General features: G+C 42.8%; 1 protein-coding gene across 5 annotated transcripts in view; it reads right to left on the bottom strand.

Moving 5' to 3' along the window:
* Nucleotides 1-869: 869 nt before the first annotated feature.
* Nucleotides 870-22,358, bottom strand: part of PHC3 (polyhomeotic homolog 3) — a 75,389-nt gene continuing 53,900 nt past the window's right edge. For 2 of the 5 annotated variants that reach the window (XM_054983155.1, XM_054983158.1), the window contains exons 9-15: nt 21,990-22,140; nt 17,928-18,181; nt 14,310-14,469; nt 11,430-11,562; nt 8,346-8,496; nt 8,016-8,247; nt 870-5,769 (exon numbers count right to left, since the gene is read on the bottom strand). In XM_054983155.1, coding sequence (XP_054839130.1) covers nt 5,615-5,769; nt 8,016-8,247; nt 8,346-8,496; nt 11,430-11,562; nt 14,310-14,469; nt 17,928-18,181; nt 21,990-22,140 — 1,236 coding nt within the window. In that variant the 3' untranslated portion in view covers nt 870-5,614. Of the gene's footprint in view, nt 5,770-8,015; nt 8,248-8,345; nt 8,497-11,429; nt 11,563-14,309; nt 14,470-17,927; nt 18,182-21,989; nt 22,141-22,358 lie in introns of those variants that run through there. The other 3 variants (XM_054983156.1, XM_054983159.1, XM_054983160.1) reach the window with 3 other exon arrangements.

Here is a 22,358-nt window from a genome sequence, read left to right as displayed (position 1 = left end):
ACTTTAGAGGACTTAACACGGAAAATTTACAGAGAGGAGAATTACAGGTGTTCCAGGAAGTGATGCTGGGTTTGTATTTTAGGAAAGCAAACCCTTATAAGGTCTGCTAAACAATTAGCAATACTGGCAATGAAATAAGGTACAAATGTTTGTTTAAATATTGCATGGAGGCTATTCTGTAAAAGGTATTTCTACAACTTCGTTAAAGTAAAGGAAGAAGGTAAAAATTCTGTCACAACCACATACAGAAATTAATAGCTTTCCACTGCTAATTATGTATATTCCATACTCAGAACAGGTGGTAGTACAAATCTTTAGGGGTTTTAACACACGAAAACTTGCGGTATGGTCAGTGTTTGACTCAGCCTCCCTTCCATGTGCAAGTAAACTTTGGCCATGCTCTGCTAAAAAAATTGATTTGAAGACTGTGTAGATCTGTCACACTTCCATAACCCCAACAATTGGCAGCAGGCTGTTGTGTCAACTTTGAATCATTGGTCGTCTAAATTGTCTAGCATGATGGACACCCCACAAAGTTGCTTGAATGCAGGAGCTATCTCTGTGATGAATTTAGAATTATGGTTGTTGGGGGTTTTCCGGGCTGTCTTGCCGTGGTCTTGGCATTGTAGTTCCTGACGTTTCGCCAGCAGCTGTGGCTGGCATCTTCAGAGGTGTAGCACCAAAAGACAGAGATCTCTCAGTGTCACTGTCTCTGCCTTTTGGTGCTACACCTCTGAAGATGCCAGCCACAGCTGCTGGCGAAACGTCAGGAACTACAATGCCAAGACCACGGCAAGACAGCCCGGAAAACCCCCAACAACCATCGTTCTCCGGCCGTGAAAGCCTTCGACAATACAATTTAGAATTAGTTCATGCAGCTAGAATTGCCAAATAAATCTGTGGATATACTTAGGAGACGAAAAAGAACAAGAAATTTGGGTGCACAATGCATTTAGAATTGAAGGCCAAAGAAGGCAGGGTGGGGGGAGAGAGTATTAGGTTAGAATTTGTCTTTGCTGGGAATAATCCCTTAATTTTATCATCACTGGGGTACAATTCAAAGAAATTAAAGTGGGCCTAAGACCACTGAGACTCAAGTGCAAAAACAGGCAAACTCAGTACCATTGTTAGAATGGTACTTAAACTCCTCTCTGGCTCATGGTCTAGATTTCTCAATATTGTTTTAAACACAGAAAACAGTGGGCTGGGGTAGTGGGCCACATGTCTTCTCTCACAACCACATCACAACCACATCTTCGTATATAATGGTTCTTTACTTATATTTTCATTACACATTTTTGGAGGTAGGGGTCTTTTTTGCTAAATCTCAGTAGTTGTTTTACATCCATAAGCTGAATAAGCATCATTAAATACCTAGCGGTGGGAGGTGACGGTTGCTACCCCAGACTGCCTTTCTTTCCTAAACTATCTTTAGCCTGGTGTATAGAAGACAGCCATCCTGTAGGAGACTAAGGTCTTCCCAATGAAGGCATTTTTTAAAAAAATGTCAGATGGGCAGATCTAGTGCATGCTGTACCTATATTTAGATCAGAGGGGGAATATGCTGATACTTACAGTCCATATGACAGACTTGGGGGGCACCAAATGGGGTTCAGATCAAGTGATAAATTGTCCAGGATAGCTGTGTAAGTTCTTCCATAACTTTGTAATCCTCCCATTCCCAATTTCCTCAGTCGACTTCTAGTCAGCCAGCAGTACATGAAGCTGGTGTTGAGGTGCCACCCAACTACAACTCTTATCCATAATATCTAACAAATGTAGTCACTTGACCACATAATTACTGTAATAACTATGAAAACAGCAACCAATGAATTGAAGCCAATATGAGCCAGAGATGGAGATGTTATAATACTGATGTAGCCAGCAGGCTGCTGCTATGTGTATGGTGAATGCCAGTGGGTTGCAGAGCTGGATTTCATGTTGTCTCAGTGCAACTTCACACCACAACATCCTCAGATGGATTACAGTGCAACTTGGGGTATACTGAAGGTAGAAGCTGATATCTGAGACCCAACTCTATACATTTTGCACACTGGTATTCAAGTATACTTGAACACAAGATGTACAATTGAGAATAGATCGCGGGATAAGGCAACACAAGAGAGCTAGCAAGCAAAATAATGTGCTTATCTTGGTTAGCTGTGCTAACCCAATTACCAGAGTCCACAAACATATCTTGTGCATTTATTTCCTGTGCATCTCCTATTCTCTACTAGCAGCTCCCAGAATATCTGCAGAGAAGGTGCTTTACTTATTTTGAGGGGGGGAAAGAAGCCCTAAATGCTCAACTGCTTGCTCTAATGCTCCACACAGTAAAATGCATTCACATAATACCCTAGGTCTCCTTACAATATAACCACTGTAATGAATAAAAGGGTGGTTTTATCATCTGAGATAACACTTGGAGGCAAGCAGAACAAATGAAAGAGAAGCTAATTCTGGCCATCAAAATCTTGGACATCTTGCTTTTGCAAAAGTCACATCGGACTGACTTCTGATTTCATATACTGCATTTCCAGCACAGTGCACCCGCCCAGTGCAGCCAGACACACAGTAAAGGAGACTATGAAGCCAAGAGAAGACAGAATAACTGATTGCCTTCTGGGTCCCTTTCAGATGCAATCTGCACCAGGAAGAAGGGGCATCCTCCCTTCACACAGCTTGCCTCGACTATCTCTGTTATCTGACCCCAGTATGTAGCAGCCTGGAGGCTATACTCAGCTGCTTCTGCAGAGCATGAAGTGCAAGAGATGAGCCTTGCAGCAGCCTGGCACTACACTAGTCTGGTGGTAAACAAGCTGCCACTGCCAAAGCCTGAGCAACAGGAGAATACGCTTGTCCAAGTGAGAGGCCCAATGCAAGCACACTCGGGTTCTTGGTGGAGCTGATTCCTATCTTATGTGATGGGGAAGCTACCATGACAGACAGTTCTTTTTCGAATACACTCTTTTGTGCTTCTTTTCTTACTAGTTATCTTAAGGGGTGCAAGACCCTGATATACTACTTAAGAAAAATACTAAAGTCTTTATCAGGAAATCACTGTGAACCTATACACTGCACAGCTAGCAAACTATGAGTGATTGGTGTAATTTATATAAAATGCTTGCCACATTATGAATTTGTGCTCCATTTATAATTAGAGGAGGCAGGAAAGCTCCAGGTTTGAAGCTTCCAGATTACACATTTTAACATAAATCCACTGGAAAACAGAATTAGCCTGACGTACATGGCAGTTAATTATTTTTATTTTAAATGTTTACTGAGAAGTAAATAAATCCAATGCATTCCATGGGATTTGCTCCCAAGTAAGTGTGCATTGGATTGCAGTCTTAAGTCTCCTTGAAGTACATGTGATAGAAACTGACCTAAACGATGACATTCCATCCATCCTCCAACGACTCAGCTAAAATGTACCAAATTCCAAATCCCTCCAGTTGTGCTTTGGCTAAAGCTATCTGCAGGAATCTTTATCAGCTGCTCATAAACACATGCTAGGCTGAGAACCCATTCACACAACTGGGTGGCAGCTTTGGCCACATTACATTCTACAGCATATCAGCAAGTTCCTGCAATGTGCAGACTGTATACAGTAAAAATGAGGAATTGGACAATGATGTAACACCTTATAATACCTGTTTTTAAAACTTACGCACACTCACACACAGTTCATCTCTAAGCGTTTGATAGTTTTCCTTAACTGTAAGGAACTGGATTACTTTGAGCTTCTGACAACCTGTCAACGATTAATCCATTAACAATTAACTATTACAGCTAGAAACACCTTTTTGAAAGTGTTCCAAAATTCCAGACCATCATGCAACTCTAAGAGCTTTTGCTAATTCTAAACTACTCTCAATTAAACAACTAAGGTTGAAATTCACAAACAAATACCCCTTTGTTTTGAAATGACAGATCAAAACTTCCTTTTATTGTTCCCTGGACTCAAGTCAAAACAAAAAGATAGAATTGTAATTCTGATGTCTTACTGTGTTTTTCGTTTATACAGTAATTAAAAGTTGACCAAACTTCTAACAAATCATGAATAAGAACAAAACTTTGGTTCATATTACTGAGGATAATATGATTCACATTCAGTTACATGGTGATCTCAATCCATTGGGAATTTCTTCTGTACAAGTTACTCTGAAATTAAATGCAATTTCGTGGTCTTGTTCCTGTCAGTGTAGTTTCTCAGTTTCTGACGGACTGGGGCCAAAGTCATTAAAGGAGGTTAATTCAGTGGAGTCCAGAATGTATGATGCAATATGTGAAACTGATGTAATAGACACACTCTCTTAATACTTTGGCGGTGTTGATTTTGAGGTCCTTGCTAGAAGACGAATAACCTATTCATCTTATAACACTGGGCCAGGAGGAAGAATGTCAGAGCTCAAGTCACTGCAGTTTCAAAAAGTGCTCATTCAAAAGGAGGAGGGAAGCACATGGCCCTAGCAGCATCCAGCAGAATATCTGCTGAGGAGAACAAGGAAGGGGGGGGGGGCAAGAGAACTACAGAAGGACAGGAAATGTCTGCAGATTCAATTTGCTCCTTAGAGCTATTTGAGAAATCAGAGCTGTACAACAGCACAAAGACAACAATGGATTTCCTAGGCTAGTGAATGGACAGGTGTACATTAACTCTGTTGGTTTATGACACATAGCAGCAAGAAAAACTAGAAGGATAACAACATAATGCCCTCTTCAGTGCATAGCAAGCATACAAAAAACATAACGTATGTGCTTTTTGTATTCTCTAGGAAGGGTATCATACTCTAGCTCTCAGCAGCTTTATCAATATGTGCATTTGACTTATTGTACAATCTTATTTATCAAGGAAGTCTTCTTTCCCCACCCCCAAAAGCATTAATACACAGGAGTGCTGCTTTATGCTGACATGGAAAAGTATGGAGTTCAGGGGGCCAAAGGTTTTAATAATGGAAGGCTTACTGCATTTGCAAAACACCTTACATGTTTTACAAAAAGCTTCCTCACTTCAAGAAAATACTATAATGGCAGGTGAGCTGTAGGGTTATGAAAGAAGAGGCGGTCAGTTACAAGATCCCTTCAAACTGTACGCTCAAGATTAATTGAAACTCAAAGAGCACAATTAAATGCATAGCATTTTACCATAATCAATGTTTCCACAGACTCTGTGGACTCTTCTGTTAATCCGTATTCTTAAAAAGCTTTCTACAAAGGAAAAAGAAAGTGTACAGAAACACAATTTAAAACTGTAATCAAGGTTGTATTTTTTTTAAAAAAGCTTAAATCTTGTATGGTAAATAATCGCCTTTTTGGAATAAGCATCACCCACATGATGTTACATACACTTCATAGAGCTTTTCACTGACTCTACCTCACCCTGCATTTGACTACACCAGTTTGCCAACACAGCTTATGCAACTTGATAAGCTGGATAATTACTGGAAGGTTTGTTAGATTATATTATATAGGCTACTGCAATAGTTCTTATGTGGAAAAAGATGCTTAGCAAAACACAATAGTAATAATCACATCAATGGTTAAGATGTTGACTTATTACTTTACAAGTCTGTCATCTGGTGGAAGCTGTCGTTTGAACCTCAGTTCTCCACTATGATTCCTTTAAGGAGTTGATCCGTGCACAGATTTTCAGCGCAGGTCCTAGCTTAATATTCATTGCGCTCATGAGATGATCCTCTTTTAACAACAGAAGAGCCTGTCCATCAATCTCCTGGGCTCGAAATTCATCCGCAATATCCTGACAGCCTGTAAAGGAATGAACAAGTGCCTGTCATGAAATTAAGATTTATTTAGGCTTCACTTAATGATCTTCCTAAGCAGAAAAGAAAATCACATTTCTCTGAACCTTGGGATTTTAAACTGCCAGGGCCGTGTAGTGGTATGAGTGTCGGACTAGGATCGGAGGGTCCAGGTTCGAATCCCTGCTCTGCCATGGAAACTTGCAGGGTGACCTCAGGCCGGCCACACACACTCGGCTTAAGCGGTCTCACAGGGTGGGCTGCTGTTAGGATAAAATGGTGGACGAGGCCATAATCCACTCTGGGTTTCCTTGGGGAAGAAAAATGTGTCTAAAAATATAAATAAATATTGCACTGCCATTAACAGGACAGAGCACTCACACTCAAATATTCCAGTCCAATGTCAAACTATGGTCCCTTAGTAGACCGATGCAGCCCATCAAGCCACTGCTTTAGATAAAACAGGAAACAGAAAGTGTCTCATGGACTCTTGTCCTGAAATATACTTAGTTATAACACTTTTATGTCACCTCTCCAGGAACCTGCTTGAGAGGGTTTACAAAATAAAAATAATTAAAAGAAAACACGCAAAGATATTAATTAAAACCCAATATTTAAAAAGTTCCAGCCCAGCACAAAACCATATATCATAAAAACAGATTAAAGAAAACTTTTTTTAAAAATTCCAGGATAAAATAGTGTTTTTAAAAAATCAATCCCTTAGTTAAAAGCCTGGGTGAACAAAAGCATTTTGGCTTGGCACCTAAGAGAAAGAAGCAAAGGTGCCAGGCGAGGCCTAAGAGGAAGGGCATTCCACAAGCAAGATACCACTACGGGAAAAGCCCAGTCTCTGGTTGCCACTTGCCTCATGTCTAAAGGGGGAGGGCACAGAGACCAGAGCTGGTGAGGCAGATCTTTACTGGTGGACTAGACAATGGCAAAACTGTTAATAGTGTATTTTGGATGTGACAAAGCTAGAATGGAACCTGCCAAACATGTCTACATCCTGTTCCTTTCACGACATAGTCTTGTCTGAAGTTGCTTTGAGATTACAGTTTATCTTATGCTTTGATTCAGAGAAGAAATCTGTATAGCATATAACAATGGATTATGTGGACACCAATACCTGTGAAGGTGAATATGAAAGTAAATAAACAGAGAGTAGGACATAGGGGTGCACACTCAGAGAAGTCCCTAGTGTTTTTCAGATTTGGATATCTGATAAATATTGGTATTTCCAATATTTGGGTCCAAAAATACCTGTTTTGTATTTGGAGCCAGGTTTTTCGAGATTCTGAAAATAGTCAGGACTGTTATTCCCTATGGAGAAAGAGGGCACAAAGTCCTCACCTTGAAGTTGCAGGGTTGTTTTTTTTTTTTTTTTGCTTTTCACATTTCCCAGGCCAAGGAAGAGGCGGGGGAGGGAGGTGACTCTCATAGGCAAATGGAATTACATGTCAGCGGGAGTTGTGCCGTCTGCCCAATCATGACAATTCTCTCACAGAGCACAAGAGAGAATCCTCATATGAATGGACTGTTCAGTTCTCCCATTTGCCTGTGAGAGTCGCTTCTCTTCTCCTACTCTCTTGGCCTGTGAAAACTGAAAAACAAGCAAGCAAACAAAAAAAATAAGCTACAGCGTGCCTTCTGCTAGGTTGGTTTTCCTGGGATTTCTGATTCTGTTTAGCTTTGTTAGTTCTTTTTGAGAGGTCCTGGGCCAATGATTACTCTTTTGGTTTAGCTAAGTCTTTATCCAGGAGAAAACACAGGATTTCCCACCCACTCATAGGATACAATGGAGAGTAGCTTGGCGGCGCCTTGTTCAGAGGGCTGCAGAATGGGATCCCTTGACCCAATCTTCTTGAAACTTGGGGGAGTCTTTAGAGGACAGCCAACCCTCACTCTGCTGCAATGTTGGTGTCATTTGCTCTGTAACAGCCTCTCCAGTCCCCCAGAAAGAGTCCTCCACATAATAATGAACCTGGTTAATTCAGAATGTTTTCAGAATTAACCAGGAAGCCAATACCAATCTATCCAAGAATCCCAGATTTGATCAGAGTTCTTGAATATACCTCAAAATACCACACATATTTTCAGACTGGATATACCGACTCACGCACACGTAAGTAGGACACTCAAATTTATAATTTATTTGCAAGCTCTCATCTGTCTGCTCCTCATGTCTTCCTGAGGTAGCAGAATTGCACTCTCAAATGTTATCAGCAAAAGCGCACAAAAGAAGTTGCTTCATACCAGGCAAAGAACGTATGAAGGCCCAAACATCTTCAACTGTCCATAGGGATGGATCAGATTGCACCGCTGGTAACAAATCCATGTTGTCTGTCTTCTTCCTAATTCTCAGCTCTCTAAGTTCACGCTCTCTTTCCCTCTCACTTTGCCTTCGCAGGCGAGTGGTCATGGCAACTGGCACATTGTCCTCCTGAGAAGCCAAGTCTTCTTCTGCAGATGGATAAGTAATTGGAAGCTGGAAAATGCAGTACAGATAAACCAGAGTATAACCATTTTCCTTTATAACTCTTACAAAAAGAGTTCACTGTGGACTTTATTTAGCATTCCACAGACCTGTCTAAGGAAGTGATCTCTTGAAGCTCCATCAGAGCCGCTGGGCCGACGCCCGCGTCGTCCTAGGTTTTGGCTATCTGGGCTCCGGCTCCAACGACTGCTTTTGTCTGATGTGTATAATCCGAATTTTTTACTGCAGCTGACATTGTACCTAAGGGCCAAACATATTAGCTATGAAACTTATATTAGCATATAGAAGATGTCAAGAACAGTAAGAATTCATGAACACATAATTAAACATATTGCCAAGCTGTTTTGGACTAAATGAATATATCTATGCATAATTGAACAATTGTCATCCATTTTGAAATATGCTACTTTAGAAGCTGTCACATCTTTAACTGATGAATCCTACTATATAAAAGGCTAAGGGTATTCAAGACAACTCACTTCCTACCCTGGTGCGCCTCCAGAGGGTGCTGATGTGGAGGGAAGCCCAGATGAGGCAGCCAGACCTCCAGAGAGCATGGAAGCCCAGGCTGAAATCAGGCACAGAGCAGGCAGCAATGCCTGCCCCCCGCCTTCACCCAGTTGGGATAAGGAGCAAAGCAGGTGCCGATGCCTGCTCTCCGTTTTCACCCAGCTGGCATCAGGAGCAGAGAGGGGGCAATGCCCATCACTCATCTTCACCCAGTTGGGGTCAGGAGTGGAGCAGGTGGCAATGACCGCCCCCCTGCCTTTACCCAGCTGGAATGAGAAGCAAAGCAGGTGGAAATGCCCATCCCCCCCTTTCACCCAGCTGGGATCAGGAGTGGAGCAGGTGGCAATGCTCACCTGCCCTTCATTCAGCTGGGATCCGGGGGGGGGGAAGGTGGCAATGCCTGCCCGCTACCATCATCCAGCTGAGATCAGGCGCAGAGCAGGTGGCAATGCCCGCCCACCTTTTACTCAGCTGGGATCAGGAGTGGAGTAGGTGGCAATGCCCGCCCCCTGCCATCACCCAGCTGGGATCAGGAGTGGAGCAGGTGGAAATGCCCACCCCTCTTCACCCAACTTGGATCAGGAGCAAAGCAGGTGACAATAGTGCTCTCTCCCCACTTCATCCAGTTGAGATCAGGAGTGGAGAAGGTGGCAATGCCTGCTCCCCGTCTTCACCCAACTGGGATCAGGAGCAGAGGGTGCAATGTCCATCCCCCACCTTCACTCAGCTGGGATCAGGAGCAGAGGGTGCAATGTCCACCCACTTCATCCAGCCAGAATCAGGAGTGGAGCCGGTGGTAATGCCCAGGCCCTCTTCACTCAGCTGGGATCAGGTGCGGAGCAGGTGGCAATGCCCGCCTGCCACCTTCACCCAGCTGGGATCAGGAGCGGAGCAGGTGGCAATGCCCGCCTGCTGTCTTCACCCAGCTGGGATCAGGTGCGGAGAAGGTGGCAATCAGGAGGGAAGCAGGTGGTAATGCCTGCCTTCACCTGGCCAGGATCATCCTCAGAGCAGGAGGAAATGCCCAGGCCCCCCTTCACCCAGCCAGGATCAAAAACAGAGCAGGTGGCAATGTCCGCCCCCTTCACCCTGTCAGGATCAGAGCAGAGCATGAGGCAATACCCATCCCTCTTCAGCCAGTCTGGATCAGGTGCAGAGCAGGAGATAACGCTTGCTTCCAACTTCACCTGGCTGGGATCAGGAATGGAGCAGATGCCAATGCCTGTCCCCCTTCACCCGGCCGGGATCAGGCAAGGAGAAAGTGACAATGTCTGCCCCCTTCACCTGGCGGGGATCAGGAGTGGAGCATGAGGCAATGCCCTTCCCCCTTCAGTCGGCCTGGAGCAGGCACGGAGCAGGCAGCAATGTCCCGCCCCTTCACCCAGCTGGAATCAGGCACAGAGTAGGAGGCAATGCCCATCCCTTCTTCACTCAGTCACGATCAGGAGTGGAGCAATGCCCACCTCACTCTTCACCCAGCTGGGATCAGGTGTGAAGCAGGAGACAATGCCTGCCCCCCATTCACCTGGCCGGGATCAGGCGCAGAGCAGGTGGCAATGCCCGCCCCTCCTTCATTCAGATGGGGTCAGGTGCAGAGGAGGTGGCCATGCTCGCCCCCCCCTGCCTTCATCTAGTTGGGATCAGTGACGGAGGAGGCGGGAGTGCCCACCTGCCCGCCATCCCCTTTCTAGAGCCCACTGTATTTTTCCCCACAATGGGCTTTGTTGCTAGTCAGTTCATAAATTACATTCATACTACTTTTCAATGAAGGAACTTTTTGTTTGATCCTGAATGAAGATAACATTATTATTTTAAATATAACTTGAAATAACTTTTTTAAAAAAAAAACTACCAATGACTGGACAGCATACAAAGACCTGTGAAACTAGTTCCCAAGAACCCTAGGAAGAATGGGCAATGTTGGTAGCAGTGGGATTAGATTTGGTTCCTCAAACAGCAGCCTGATATGTCATTGGGAGGGGGGAATCAGATATTAAGAGATAAAAAAGGAAATTTCTACTGGCATAGCACAACCTCCCACCCCATCTTCTGCTGACAAAAGTATGTTCCTATCTGCAAGAAAGATGGATTTCACCAATTTCTTGTCTATATCCACAACCTCTCTACTTTGCCTTTTCCATCCTCTTTGTGAGGGTGTCATGACTCCCAAGGGAACAATTCTGGTGGACTCAGCAGGCTGCAGCAGAAGAAGAGAGGCAGGAAAGTCCTATTACACAAGATTCCTGCTGCTCACAATTTACTGGCTATGATCCAGGATTTCCAGAACTCTGATTCAATCATGCAGTTTAAAGATTAGAAGAAGCCTTTGGACATAGTAATCAGCAAAATCATATTCAGCTCTCAGGCATTAGATATTGGGAAACCATCAAAGAACTGCACTGTCCATTATTTAGTTTATTTTACGTTAAAATCCATAGAAAAGCACAATTTGAACTATCTGCCTCAGGTACCAAAACATCTTTAGCTGTCTCTGGTCTGATTACATTAAAAAAAGTTGCACACATATTAAAGAATTTGGGAGCTCTCTGCTGAACCCTATTCTCAGATTCCTTCCAACATATTAACTTTCATTATATTTTGAGCTCAGATTCTTTGTTATAGTCAAAGAACATGTTTATTAAAAATACAGCCTCTGAGATTACCGTCGTAATGCAGAATACCTTTTGGCACAGGACATGGTGCAGAACCGCTTTGACCTCAGGAACTTGTTTGCATACCCCATTTTCCCACAAAACTCGCACTTGAGGAGATCAGTTTCCATCTCATCTAGTCCCTCTAAAGAAAAGAGCAATGAAGTCAGTTTAATATATGATAATATCAAGTTAAGTACCTCTTTTCTGCTTAGAAGAAAATGTTTGAATGATGCTATTCTGAACTGCATGTCCAGGCATACTGTGAATTTTAAATAAACCAAAATACTATGCTAAACTATTCAAAATTTTGTGACCCAAAAGTTGGATTTACATTGTGTAAAACAAGCAAATACTTGCCTACACACATGTGCACAATTACCTAAGACTCTTTTCCTATATAGGATCATCTAATTGGAGATGGGTGGGTGTGTACAGCTGTTCAGTTTTAGCACACAAAAGCTGTGCTCTATCCAGAGATATAGGATAGAAAATTTCAGTGCTTTATTTTTCCACAGAAGTTTTCCATTTCTTAAGATTGTGATGCTCTTGCCAATACAGTGGGGTCAAGCCAATTTTTCTGTTGGTGAAAAAAGGAAAAAGGTACCTCCCCTTTAAACACCAAAAGGTTATGCTAGTGATCATGGGCAAGAAAGCTGGTTGGATCCAACCCAATATTAGGAATTTTGGGAGTTTCAAAGTTGTAATAAATGTTTTTCAGGTAACTGTCCCTAGGAACTGTGCAAGAGTAAATATATGTTTTATTGATTTGTAAAAACTGGGTGGGGGGGAGGTAATAAAACCACAAATACATATAATAATCCAAATTAAAATCAAACTATGAATTCACATGATTGGCTGTGCAGGTAAAATAAAAAGTAAAGGAAATATTCTTATTATGTATCTCCTTTCACATGGTGAATCACCAATCTGTTACAGAACTAATAAGTAATGTAAGTGATGCTAGAGAAAGCGACAGTGAAACCGAGTGAAAGAGGGTTAAATTCTGCTGAAGCAGATGAGTGCGTAGCCACATTCATAGCACCACACATGTCCTCTGGGTGTGCAAAAATTAGTGTGACAATAGTTTTCTGTGCCTTTGTTTTTTCCTCTTTAATGTATACAATGTAACAGAAGAACATACTATACTGACTTAATTTTTTTACAGGAAAAATTCCAGTAGAAATTTCCACTTAAACTTTTGAATTTGTTGGATTATAACATTTAAATCACTTGCTCAATTAATTTTTTTCCTAATCAGATATCTTAGTTCAAGAATTTGTTCTTATTGGGACATAAAATTCACATGGGGTTCTTTCAAAATTCTGTATATTAAATATAAGTTAAAATAAATATGCTAAATTAGACATGCTGTATTTAGGGCCCTGGAAATTTTCCTGGAAAATGTTCATATTTTCCCAGATAACCCACATCACTAGCGCTGTCATTCCGCTATTGAGGACCATCCCCTTCCCACATGTTCCTTGAAACATGGAATAAAAACCGCTGCTATACAGAAAACACAGCATGTGCCTGTCTTCCAGTGTAGGCCATAGGAAAATTGGTCCACTTCCTTCTTTTGCTATGCAAAAATTAGTTCTACATAGTGGAAAAACAAGCTTACTTCCACTTTTGACAGTTTAATTCCACAATGTGCATTTCCCCACCAGTTAAAAAACCCATTTTTTGCTTTTTCTGTGTTCCTCATGTGACCTTTTATGCAGAAGAAACTGCCAACTGCTGATTTTTAAATACATTTCATTTTAGAGAAATGTTGGCTGATGCCTCTGAATAGCATATTGTAGCACTTGGTCTGCAGCCTACCATCAGCTGTCAGTCAAGTTTAAACCAAACAGTAAATAAGAATGCAAATGCTTAGACACCACAGAAAAACAGACACCCTATTGTTGGAGGCCCACTAGAGAACAAAAGCTGCTAAAACAGAAAGAACAGCAAACTATCCTGTGGAAAAAAAGGGTAACAAGTTAGCATGAATTAGGGCTACCACAGGAAGAGTTGCTGTTGGCAATAGATTGACATAGAAATGAGCGCAAGACTTGACATATGCAACACAGCAAGTATAATTTTTCACAATATCTTGCACAAAACACGATGCAATGCTTCACAGAAATGGCACTGTATTCTCTTTTGACATTTCATGCTTTAGGAGCCACACCACCCTGATGACCAACTGCCTCTCATGTGAGACAAACTGAATGAACTTTCATTCAGTGAAGCACCAATGGTGACCGCACCTGATCCTGGAAGCGTAAGAAATTATTTCATTTCACTTTTGCACTGCAGGTGCATACCTGCAGCACAGCTTCAGGGGTATGTAAGCCTGCAACCCTTCAAATATCTAATAATTGGACAAAAAAAAAAGAGACAATTTCACCTATTCGATGGCTTTTACAAAACAAAGGTCTAGAAGAGAGGGTTGCACTAGTAAGAAGAAGAAAGGCAAAAAAGTGATTAATGCAGTGGGAAAACATGTTTTCTTAATCCCTACGCGTTTCACCTATGCTGCATCAGGGGAATCTGTATAGTAACGTTGCCAGAAAGTTCCCCCAGTGCCTTCTTGCAGCTTCAGCATCTACAGGTAACAGATTCCTCCATTTCAGTTGGGTAGCTGTTTTGGTCTGCAGTAGAAGAACAAGATTTGAGTCCAGTAGCACCTTGAAGACCAACAAGAAATCTTTAAGGTGTTACTGGATCAGATTCCTCTGTAACTATTATTGGGAAACCTCAGAATGGAGCTTGTACCCTCAGGAGATAGTCTCTCTTAGTAGAAAAATGGGGGCAGATACACATTTCTGAACATACTCAAAACACCTGAGGAAGTGAAAAGTAAAATGGTTGTGGAGATACATGTTAAAAATAACACACACAAACCTTCAGTAATCATGTCCTCCACCTCTGTATCAGAGGAATTATCTGCATGTTTTGCATTGTTTTGTAGCTCTGGTTCAACGCACATAACATTCATCACCTGGCCCTCCACCAGGAGTCTTTTTTTTGCAGGCTGCTCGATCAGAAGGGATGAACAACTTACCTGTTACAATAGAAAGAGAAAATCATGACACAAGAAAACGATGAATGCTGTTTAACCCAGAAGTTTAGCTAGTAGGAGGCCTGAGCTTGCATTCATTGTTAGTCATTGTTATGAAGTTCATACAGAAACACAGGATAGGTGCACGTCCCAATTACAAAAACAGGCATTTGGCTTCTGCAACCCCAAATCAGACTCAATGGGGAAAACAAGATGAGATGAGTATGGTGGAATGAGAAGAGGAAGGGGGCAAAGAAACTTTTTTCATTTCAAAGGCATCTTTGCTAGTTTCGGACTTCCGTTGGTGGCTTTTAAATTTCATGGGAAGCTTCACACAAAGTGTCAAATCCCAACTGCATATGATGAACATCTGGCTCTCCTTCAAGCTCAGAAGACACCCTGCACAACAGTGTGATCCTAGTGACAGACCTGCTCATTGAGCCCCGGCACGTTCAGGAATAGAGCCAAATCTCCTTTCAGAAAGCCCACCTATCAAAGCAGCACAGTGAGTAAAGTGTAACAGTGGGGCTGGAAACCAAGGAACAGCACAAATAATTCCACGTGCACAATGAGATCTGAGGTGGTGTTTCTTGAATCCCAGACCATGCCTCATGACTAGAGATGGGCACGATCGGCATTACGATAGAAAAATACCCACGATAATGGCGTTTGCGTGATCGGGACCCGGCGGATCATGATCATCCACAGCCAACGATCCAGCGTTCGGGGGGGGGGGGCGCTTGATCAGGGCCATCGGGATCTGATCAGGGATCCAGACAATCAGGTGCCAGTAATCTATTCCCGGGGCAACGGAGCCAGGGGAATGCCTGAGCTGTTTGCCCTCCTGTCGTCCTGGAAACCCAGGCTTCCTTCTAACCACGGAGCAGCAACACACTCACCATTTGGGAGAAGAGACCCAGGGGAGGGAAGGGGAAGGGGGTGTTCTGTAGCCATGGGCACTCCAAATGTTTTTTGCTTTTTAAAAAAACGGGGCTTTGTAGGAGGAATGGCTGTTTTTCTGTTTGTCACTCTCTGTTTTTAACCTGTTTTTAAAACACTGTATTTTGTGGGAAAACCTCATTCACGGCTCTCTGTGTGTGTTTAAAATATGTTTTTGGAAGACTGGCTGCTTGCTTTTAAAATCGGGTGGGGAGGAATGGAGGATTCTGTCCCTGCTTTTTTAAAAAAGCTGGCTGAAACATGTTGACATGTCTCTCTCTCTCTATTTGGAGAGGCAGGGACGGGTTAAAAACTCCCCCCCCTCTGCTCTAAGTGTGTGTGTGTGTGTGTGTGTGTAAGTGAACGTCCCCTCCCTGAGGGGAGACGGCTCGTCGTCGGGTTAAAAACTTTCCCCCCCTCTGCTCTAAGTGTATGTGAACGTCCCCTCCCTGAGGGGAGGCAGCTCGTCGCCGGGTTAACCCCCCTGCTCTAAGTGTGTGTGTGTGTGTGTGTGTGTGTGAACGTCCCCTCCCTGTGCCCGCCGGGCCCGCCGGTCACCGCCACCACCCACCTTCCCACAAACCTGGGAACAGCGGGGCGCCCCTCCGCTTTGGCCTCCCCGATCCCTGATCTACGGATCGGAAACGGGAGATGATTGGTGTGGATTGGTGATTTGGGGTCGTTGCCAGCGCCGATCCCCAATCAGCTTGATCGGTAATTTTTTTGGGATTGTGCCCACCTCTACTCATGACAAGCCAGTTTTGAAAATGAGGGTGTCTCTGAAAGCAGCTTGTGATACAGTATCATGGTCTGTTGTTCAAAGAACAAAGCAAAGGATCCCACTGGGCATGTACAAGCCCTTGAGTGTGACCAGGGAATGTTCTTTGGATACTGATCATCATCCTATTCACTGGTCCCTGCGGCATAATGAATGTATGAGGAGACTGTTCTTTTCCCACAAAGTCAACAGGATGTTCAAAGGTAAATACAGGAAACCATTTTTGGATATTCTAAGCAGTAGAAAGATCAAGAGTCCATTGATATTCTAACTGTAGCTGAACAAGTGAGCCATGACACATGAAAGCTCATACCCTAACTACAAATGTTGATAGTCTTATATGTGCTACTGGACTCTTGCTCTTTCCTACTGCTACAGACAGACTAACATGACGACCCCTCTGGGTATTCTAAGGTGATTGATTTGGAATCCTGCTGCACAAATATTCAATAGCTATAAAAATGACATCTATAACACATGCTTTTTAAATGTTTAATTTCACTTTTTCTAATTACAGATCCTTTTGCTGCAATAATATGCATATATTTTCATTATTAATTTATTTTCAGAACAAAAAAGATACTGAATGACTGTTTAAAAGTAATTTGAACATTTAGTTCTCTCAAAAGGTAGTGTGAATTTCCAATCATTTTGTAAAGATTTAAGTTTTGTTTTGTTTCTTTCCAGTGACCAAAATTGGTTCCAGACCAGCTCAGGGATAGTCTAATGCCCTTTTGAAGCCGGCAGAACCAAAATCATCTGGTCTACATGGTTGTTTTGTGATGGTCAAAGAGATAAGGTGAACCAATTGACCCTAACATTTGGTGTTTGAGGTCAAAATGTACAATCAGTGTCAAAAAGAAATGTTGATTAAAACACAGCCTATCATCTTCAAAACATTTACTAATCTAAATGTTTAGATTAGTATAGTTCAGAGACACCTTCCATATTCTCCATCACAATCCCAGCAACCAATTCAGAGTACCAGGTTAGTGGTACCTTTCTATACAACAGTGAAGATAATCTCATGCCAAGAGGGTGTTCTTAGTGGCAATCCCCTTCCCTGGAGATCTGCCAAAGTTATGTCTGAATATCATTCAGGAATGTCGTCAGTGTGTTCGTCTGGGCTGACTTCTGGTAACTGACCTTGACCATGACTATATGAAGCTGCCTTATATTGAACTGATCTATTGAGCACAGTTCAGTTATATCCTGATGAGCAGTGGGGCTCTCTGGAGTGTCAGGCAAAGGGTCTTTTATCATGCTGCTAACTAATGGAACATGGAAACTTGTACACAAGAAGTTGCCTTATGCTGAATCAGACCATAAGTCCATCAAGGTCAGTACTTTCTACTCAGACTGGTAGTGACTCTCCAGGGTCTTATGGGGAGGTCTTTTACATAAGCTACTACCTGATGCCGAGGACTGAACCTGGGACCTTCTGCATGCACAACAGATACTCTGCCACTGAGCCACAGCCTCTCCCTTCTGCATGCATGGTACTTCCACTGTTAAAACTGGGTCCCAAGTTTTCTGGATGGGCAGAGAACTCTTCTAAATAAGCGTATCAGCTTCCCTTCTGTCATCTCATGAACAACAGCTACTAATAACAAGCTCAGTTTGTTGTCAAGTTATTCAGAGTAAAAAGTTTTAGTTAAGCAATAGCCCCAAATAACCACAACGTATTGCCTTTCGGATACAAAAAAAGATACAAAAGTTGCTGAATATTTCACTTCACACTTACAGGAAATGGTTCTAACCCCTCTTGGATCACAAAGCCCTCAATAACATGGGTCAGGATTTGTGGCTTAACGATAGCCTGTGGAAGTTTGTTTTCTATGCTAGGGTTCCTATTAGCCATTGATGCGCTGTTACTCCTTGTGGCGACTGCTGGAAGCAAAAGAGGTGGTGGTGGAATAGAGGCATGTGAAGGGTCTGATGGTGATTTAATTACAGAAGCGCTGACTGATGAGGCCACTGAAGAATGTCCCTCTTGTTCTGGAAAAAAAGTAATGTTTTTTTTAAAAAAAAATACAACTCAAGTGCCATCATCTTCATATTTACAGAAAGCGTTACCTGCATTAGTGGCCTTGCTATACAGTACTCTTCCTAATATTTGTTTCATCAACTGATGGTCTGTCAAGGTAAGTGGTGCCTTCCTGATGCTTAGCTAAGAGTCCTGCAGCATCAGATATGCAGATAGGAAAAACTGCATAACATAGCCTTAGTTGGCACAATGCAAAGTCTTAATACCATAACATTGGTTTAATTGAATAAATAAGGGAAGTGGAATCTTGCCACCGAGCTTCCAATTTTGTTGGCCTTTCTCCTTTCCCCGCCATCCAGATAACAGGCCAGTTTCAGCCTGCCAGTTACATGAGGCCAAGGCATAAGAGTTTTGGGCCATTTGAACCTCAAAGGTCTGAGGATGAGCAGGGGGGCTGGCAGGCTTGTTCAAACTGAATCGCACATACTGGGAAAGAACAGGTCTGGGGAGAAGCCGAGCCTCTTCCAGGACTGGGGAATCGGACTACTGATCAGGGCTTCTCAAGCGATTAATCAAGGTACATTTAACCACAAAGGATTCTGCTGCATAAGCATTCCTGCCAATAAAGAGCTATGCTCACGTTAACATTTCTTACTAAAAGATGCTTGGTTCAGACTGATCTAATTTGAAAGGCTTTGACTTTCCTGTTGAAAGCCCAGATAACTGAGATGACCAGCACACCTCCTCCCCACCTAGATACCTTCCCTCCAATCTTTATTTGGAAGTATTTCCAGCACCCTGGACCTCCCTCCTCTTCACCTTTAGACAATCCTGTGCCATGTTGGCTAGCTCTCCTGACCCACCTCCTTCTTGGCAAACTAGGAACGGAAAGAATCTTGCCTTATAACAAATCTTTCCACAAACTGAAGCTCCTGCTTGCTCGGGTTGGCTTCACTTATGTGTGGCTGCAGAAGCTTCCTGACGGAAACTCATCACGAACCTCTGCTTCTCCACTCACTTTAAAACTGTAGGGAGGCTTGACTTCCACTGCTCTTTTCCTGGAATTGTTTTTGGGATTGTGGGCTGCCTGAATGTTTGAACCCCTGACTTGAGAACTCAACACCTACATGGAAACTGCGTGGGTAGGCAGTTACAAGCATCCACGTTACTCTCTTGCTTTACCTTTTGGCCACCTGCCTTTCACCTTCTTGACTGGAATACACTGCACAGTATGAGATGGTGCCTGAAATATTTGGCTTGACATGGGAATTCTAGCGTCAGATATTATATATGCTTGATATTATTGTGACTGCTTGAGTTTGCTAATTCTTTAGTTCAGGGACTCCCAAACTTTCTAAGCCTAGGGCACCTTTGGAATTTTTGAAAAGGGATGGTGAATGCCACCCCAAAATGGATGCCACAGGACATGGAATCAAACCCAAAATGATTGCCACAGGAGGCAGAGCAGTACACAATACCCCCTTCCTCACTCTGCGAAACAACTGCAAAAGGGGAATAAAAAGAAACTAAGGAAAACCCAGTGGGAGGAAGAGAAAAGAAGAAGGGGGAATAAAAGGAGGAATGAAACCATATGCATGGAGGCTCACTAGTCCTGATCTTCCAGCAGCAGGAGCTGCTAGTGCATGCGTGGAAAACCCTTTCATTTGAATGAGGAAATTCAGTAACAAGCTCTGCTTCAGAAAGACCCCGCCCACTTTTTGAAAAGGTCAATGGGCTCCAGGAAACTTGGGTGCCACATTGGGGACTCCCTGCTCGAGTTCACCGTTATTCTCCTTAATTCATTTTATTTCAGATTACAACACTTCCTCAGTTCTTATTATTCCTTCCAAACTCATGGAGGAGTTTCACCACTTCGTCAGAAGATCCTTTTATAGCCATTTGTGCATGTCACTGATTGGAACACTCACTGAACTGGGAGTAGAACCAAGGTCAGCTACCCTCTGGATTGGGCAGCAGAGTTAAGGGAGGTCTCCTTTCCTTATGGGTGCACTATAAATTTGAGTTGAACTGGAAAGTGGGCCACATTTACACAGACACACCATAGGATTCACATATCTTCCCAAACACACAGTAATATGCATTGACAGTGGGTGGCAGAACTTATTTCACAGAATGATAAATTTATTACTGCACTATTTCACTATTCAATTTGGATCTCAGTAAATTATCTCACAAAATGCATTAGCCAAATCAGCCAAATGGATCCGTGACCCAAATTAGGGGTTGAAATGTAATGTAAGGTGTGGGGGTTAAAATGCAATGCAATGAGAATTAAATTGCACCTACAGCCATGATGTACTATCAACGTAGTTGGCTAGAGTTGCCTGGCTTGCAGCTGTTTAGGACTGAGAAGCCCCAGAGGTCCTTGGACCGAGCAGCAAGAAAATAAACGAAATCCCACTGCTAATCCAGCCCCTACGGTTCTGTACATGACATTTGTATCCCACCTTCTAAAGATTTCAATGTGGTGTCCTTGGTCCTCCTTTCCTCCATTTTACCTTCACAACAACCCTGTGATGCCAATTTGACTGAAAGACAGTGACTGACCCAAGGTTACCCAGTGCACTACATGACTGACTGAGGATCTGAATCCTTCCAAGTCTAGTTCAATATTCTTTACCACTACTTAACACTACCTATTCTTAAACTTAATAGCCTCTGCTCTTCAATACTCCCTGGCATTGTGGTCCATGAAACCCAAAGAATGCCCTCTCCGTTTCCACAAACACACCAGCCGTATCTTGCAAGAATTTCTGGTTTCTCTCTCTACACCTCTCAGTGACCCTCATATCCTGAGTCCTTCCAGGCTGCTGTTGCTAGGATTCTCTGCCAAATGGCTCCCTTATGTTTGTTTACTATGTAAGGCCACCCACCCTCCACTGTTCTGAGCTTCAGAAGCATATGTGGAGAAAATAGAACACCTTTGCTACTTAATCCACAATCTAGAATTGCCTCCTACCAAGGTTTGGTGATTAGATTGTCTCTTTTTCCTAAGATGTAGGTATCCTCATGCTGAGGTATCCTCTCTGATGAAAAAGATCTCTGATGTGCTTTCCTTGTTTCAGTACAACTAAGCCTGGGCTTTCAAGACAGCATGTAAAAAAATTATAATAATTCATGACCTTGGATAAGCTTCTCTTCCTCCATCTTACTGCATAATCATCAGACCTTAATATTTCACAGAGAAAGAGGCTCTGATAGTATTCAGAATGATGGGATAATGCTAATTAGCCACTGCACAAAAGAGCCTAGAGGGAATCCTTGAGCTTGCACACTTCCTGCCCCTGCCTCTCCTCATGCAGCTCAAAAATTAAACACACCCTAAGATTACCATGATCACAGTTTGTGATTAGGACAGAAAGACAAACTAAGGCTTGCTGTGAATGCAGAAGTGTTTAATTCTGAAACTGCATGAGAGGGGAAGAGGAAAGGAACATGTATGCTGGAAGATCCTTTAGATTCAGGGCCAAACTAGACATGACAGTAACCACAGGTCAACTTGTGGACACTGCCATTTTAAAGCCACCTAACACTACTATGAGGGACCGATCCTGATCAGGCTTGCAACATGATGGAATGAGGTTTGTTCTTCACCTCCTATCCCTTTTTAGTTCCCCCCTCTGCAGCTGTTCCAGCACTTGCAAGAGCACCTCAGCCCACCACGCTGCAGAATTATTTGTTGTCACTTCTAGTTTGGCCCTCATTCACATAAAAATAAATTATGGATTGCTTGTTACCTCAAGACCTGGGCATCAAAAGCTGCCCTAATTAACTAAGCACCTCCATATTTCTTCTTACCTGAAAAAGGCTCCTCATATGTAAGATCGTCTCTGTTTTGTAACGTGATGGCTGGTGGTGACAAGGTTGGTGGGGTAGGGGTCCTAGCCATGCGGACACATTCAGATTCCTCTGGCATCTCTTCCTCACACATATCCTCTACTTGATAAATCTACAAGGAATAAATGACGACTGTTAGCAGCACATCCTCTGGATATTATTTGGGGTGGGGGGTCTGGTAGTAGCCCTCCATATCCATTTCTGGAAGGAAAGGCAAGATAACATTTAAAAAAATAAACAAAACCAATATTTTTAATGAATGCAGGCAAAACTATTTTAAATTAATAAAAAAAATCTCTACATACTACATTTTTTAAAAAGACAATGGTT

The sequence above is a fragment of the Eublepharis macularius genome, chromosome 6 (genome assembly GCF_028583425.1).
Source record: "Eublepharis macularius isolate TG4126 chromosome 6, MPM_Emac_v1.0, whole genome shotgun sequence".
Taxonomy (NCBI): Eukaryota; Metazoa; Chordata; class Lepidosauria; order Squamata; family Eublepharidae; genus Eublepharis; species Eublepharis macularius.
The sequence above is the reverse complement of the archived record's forward strand: the minus strand, read 5'-3'. Positions and strand labels throughout refer to the sequence as shown.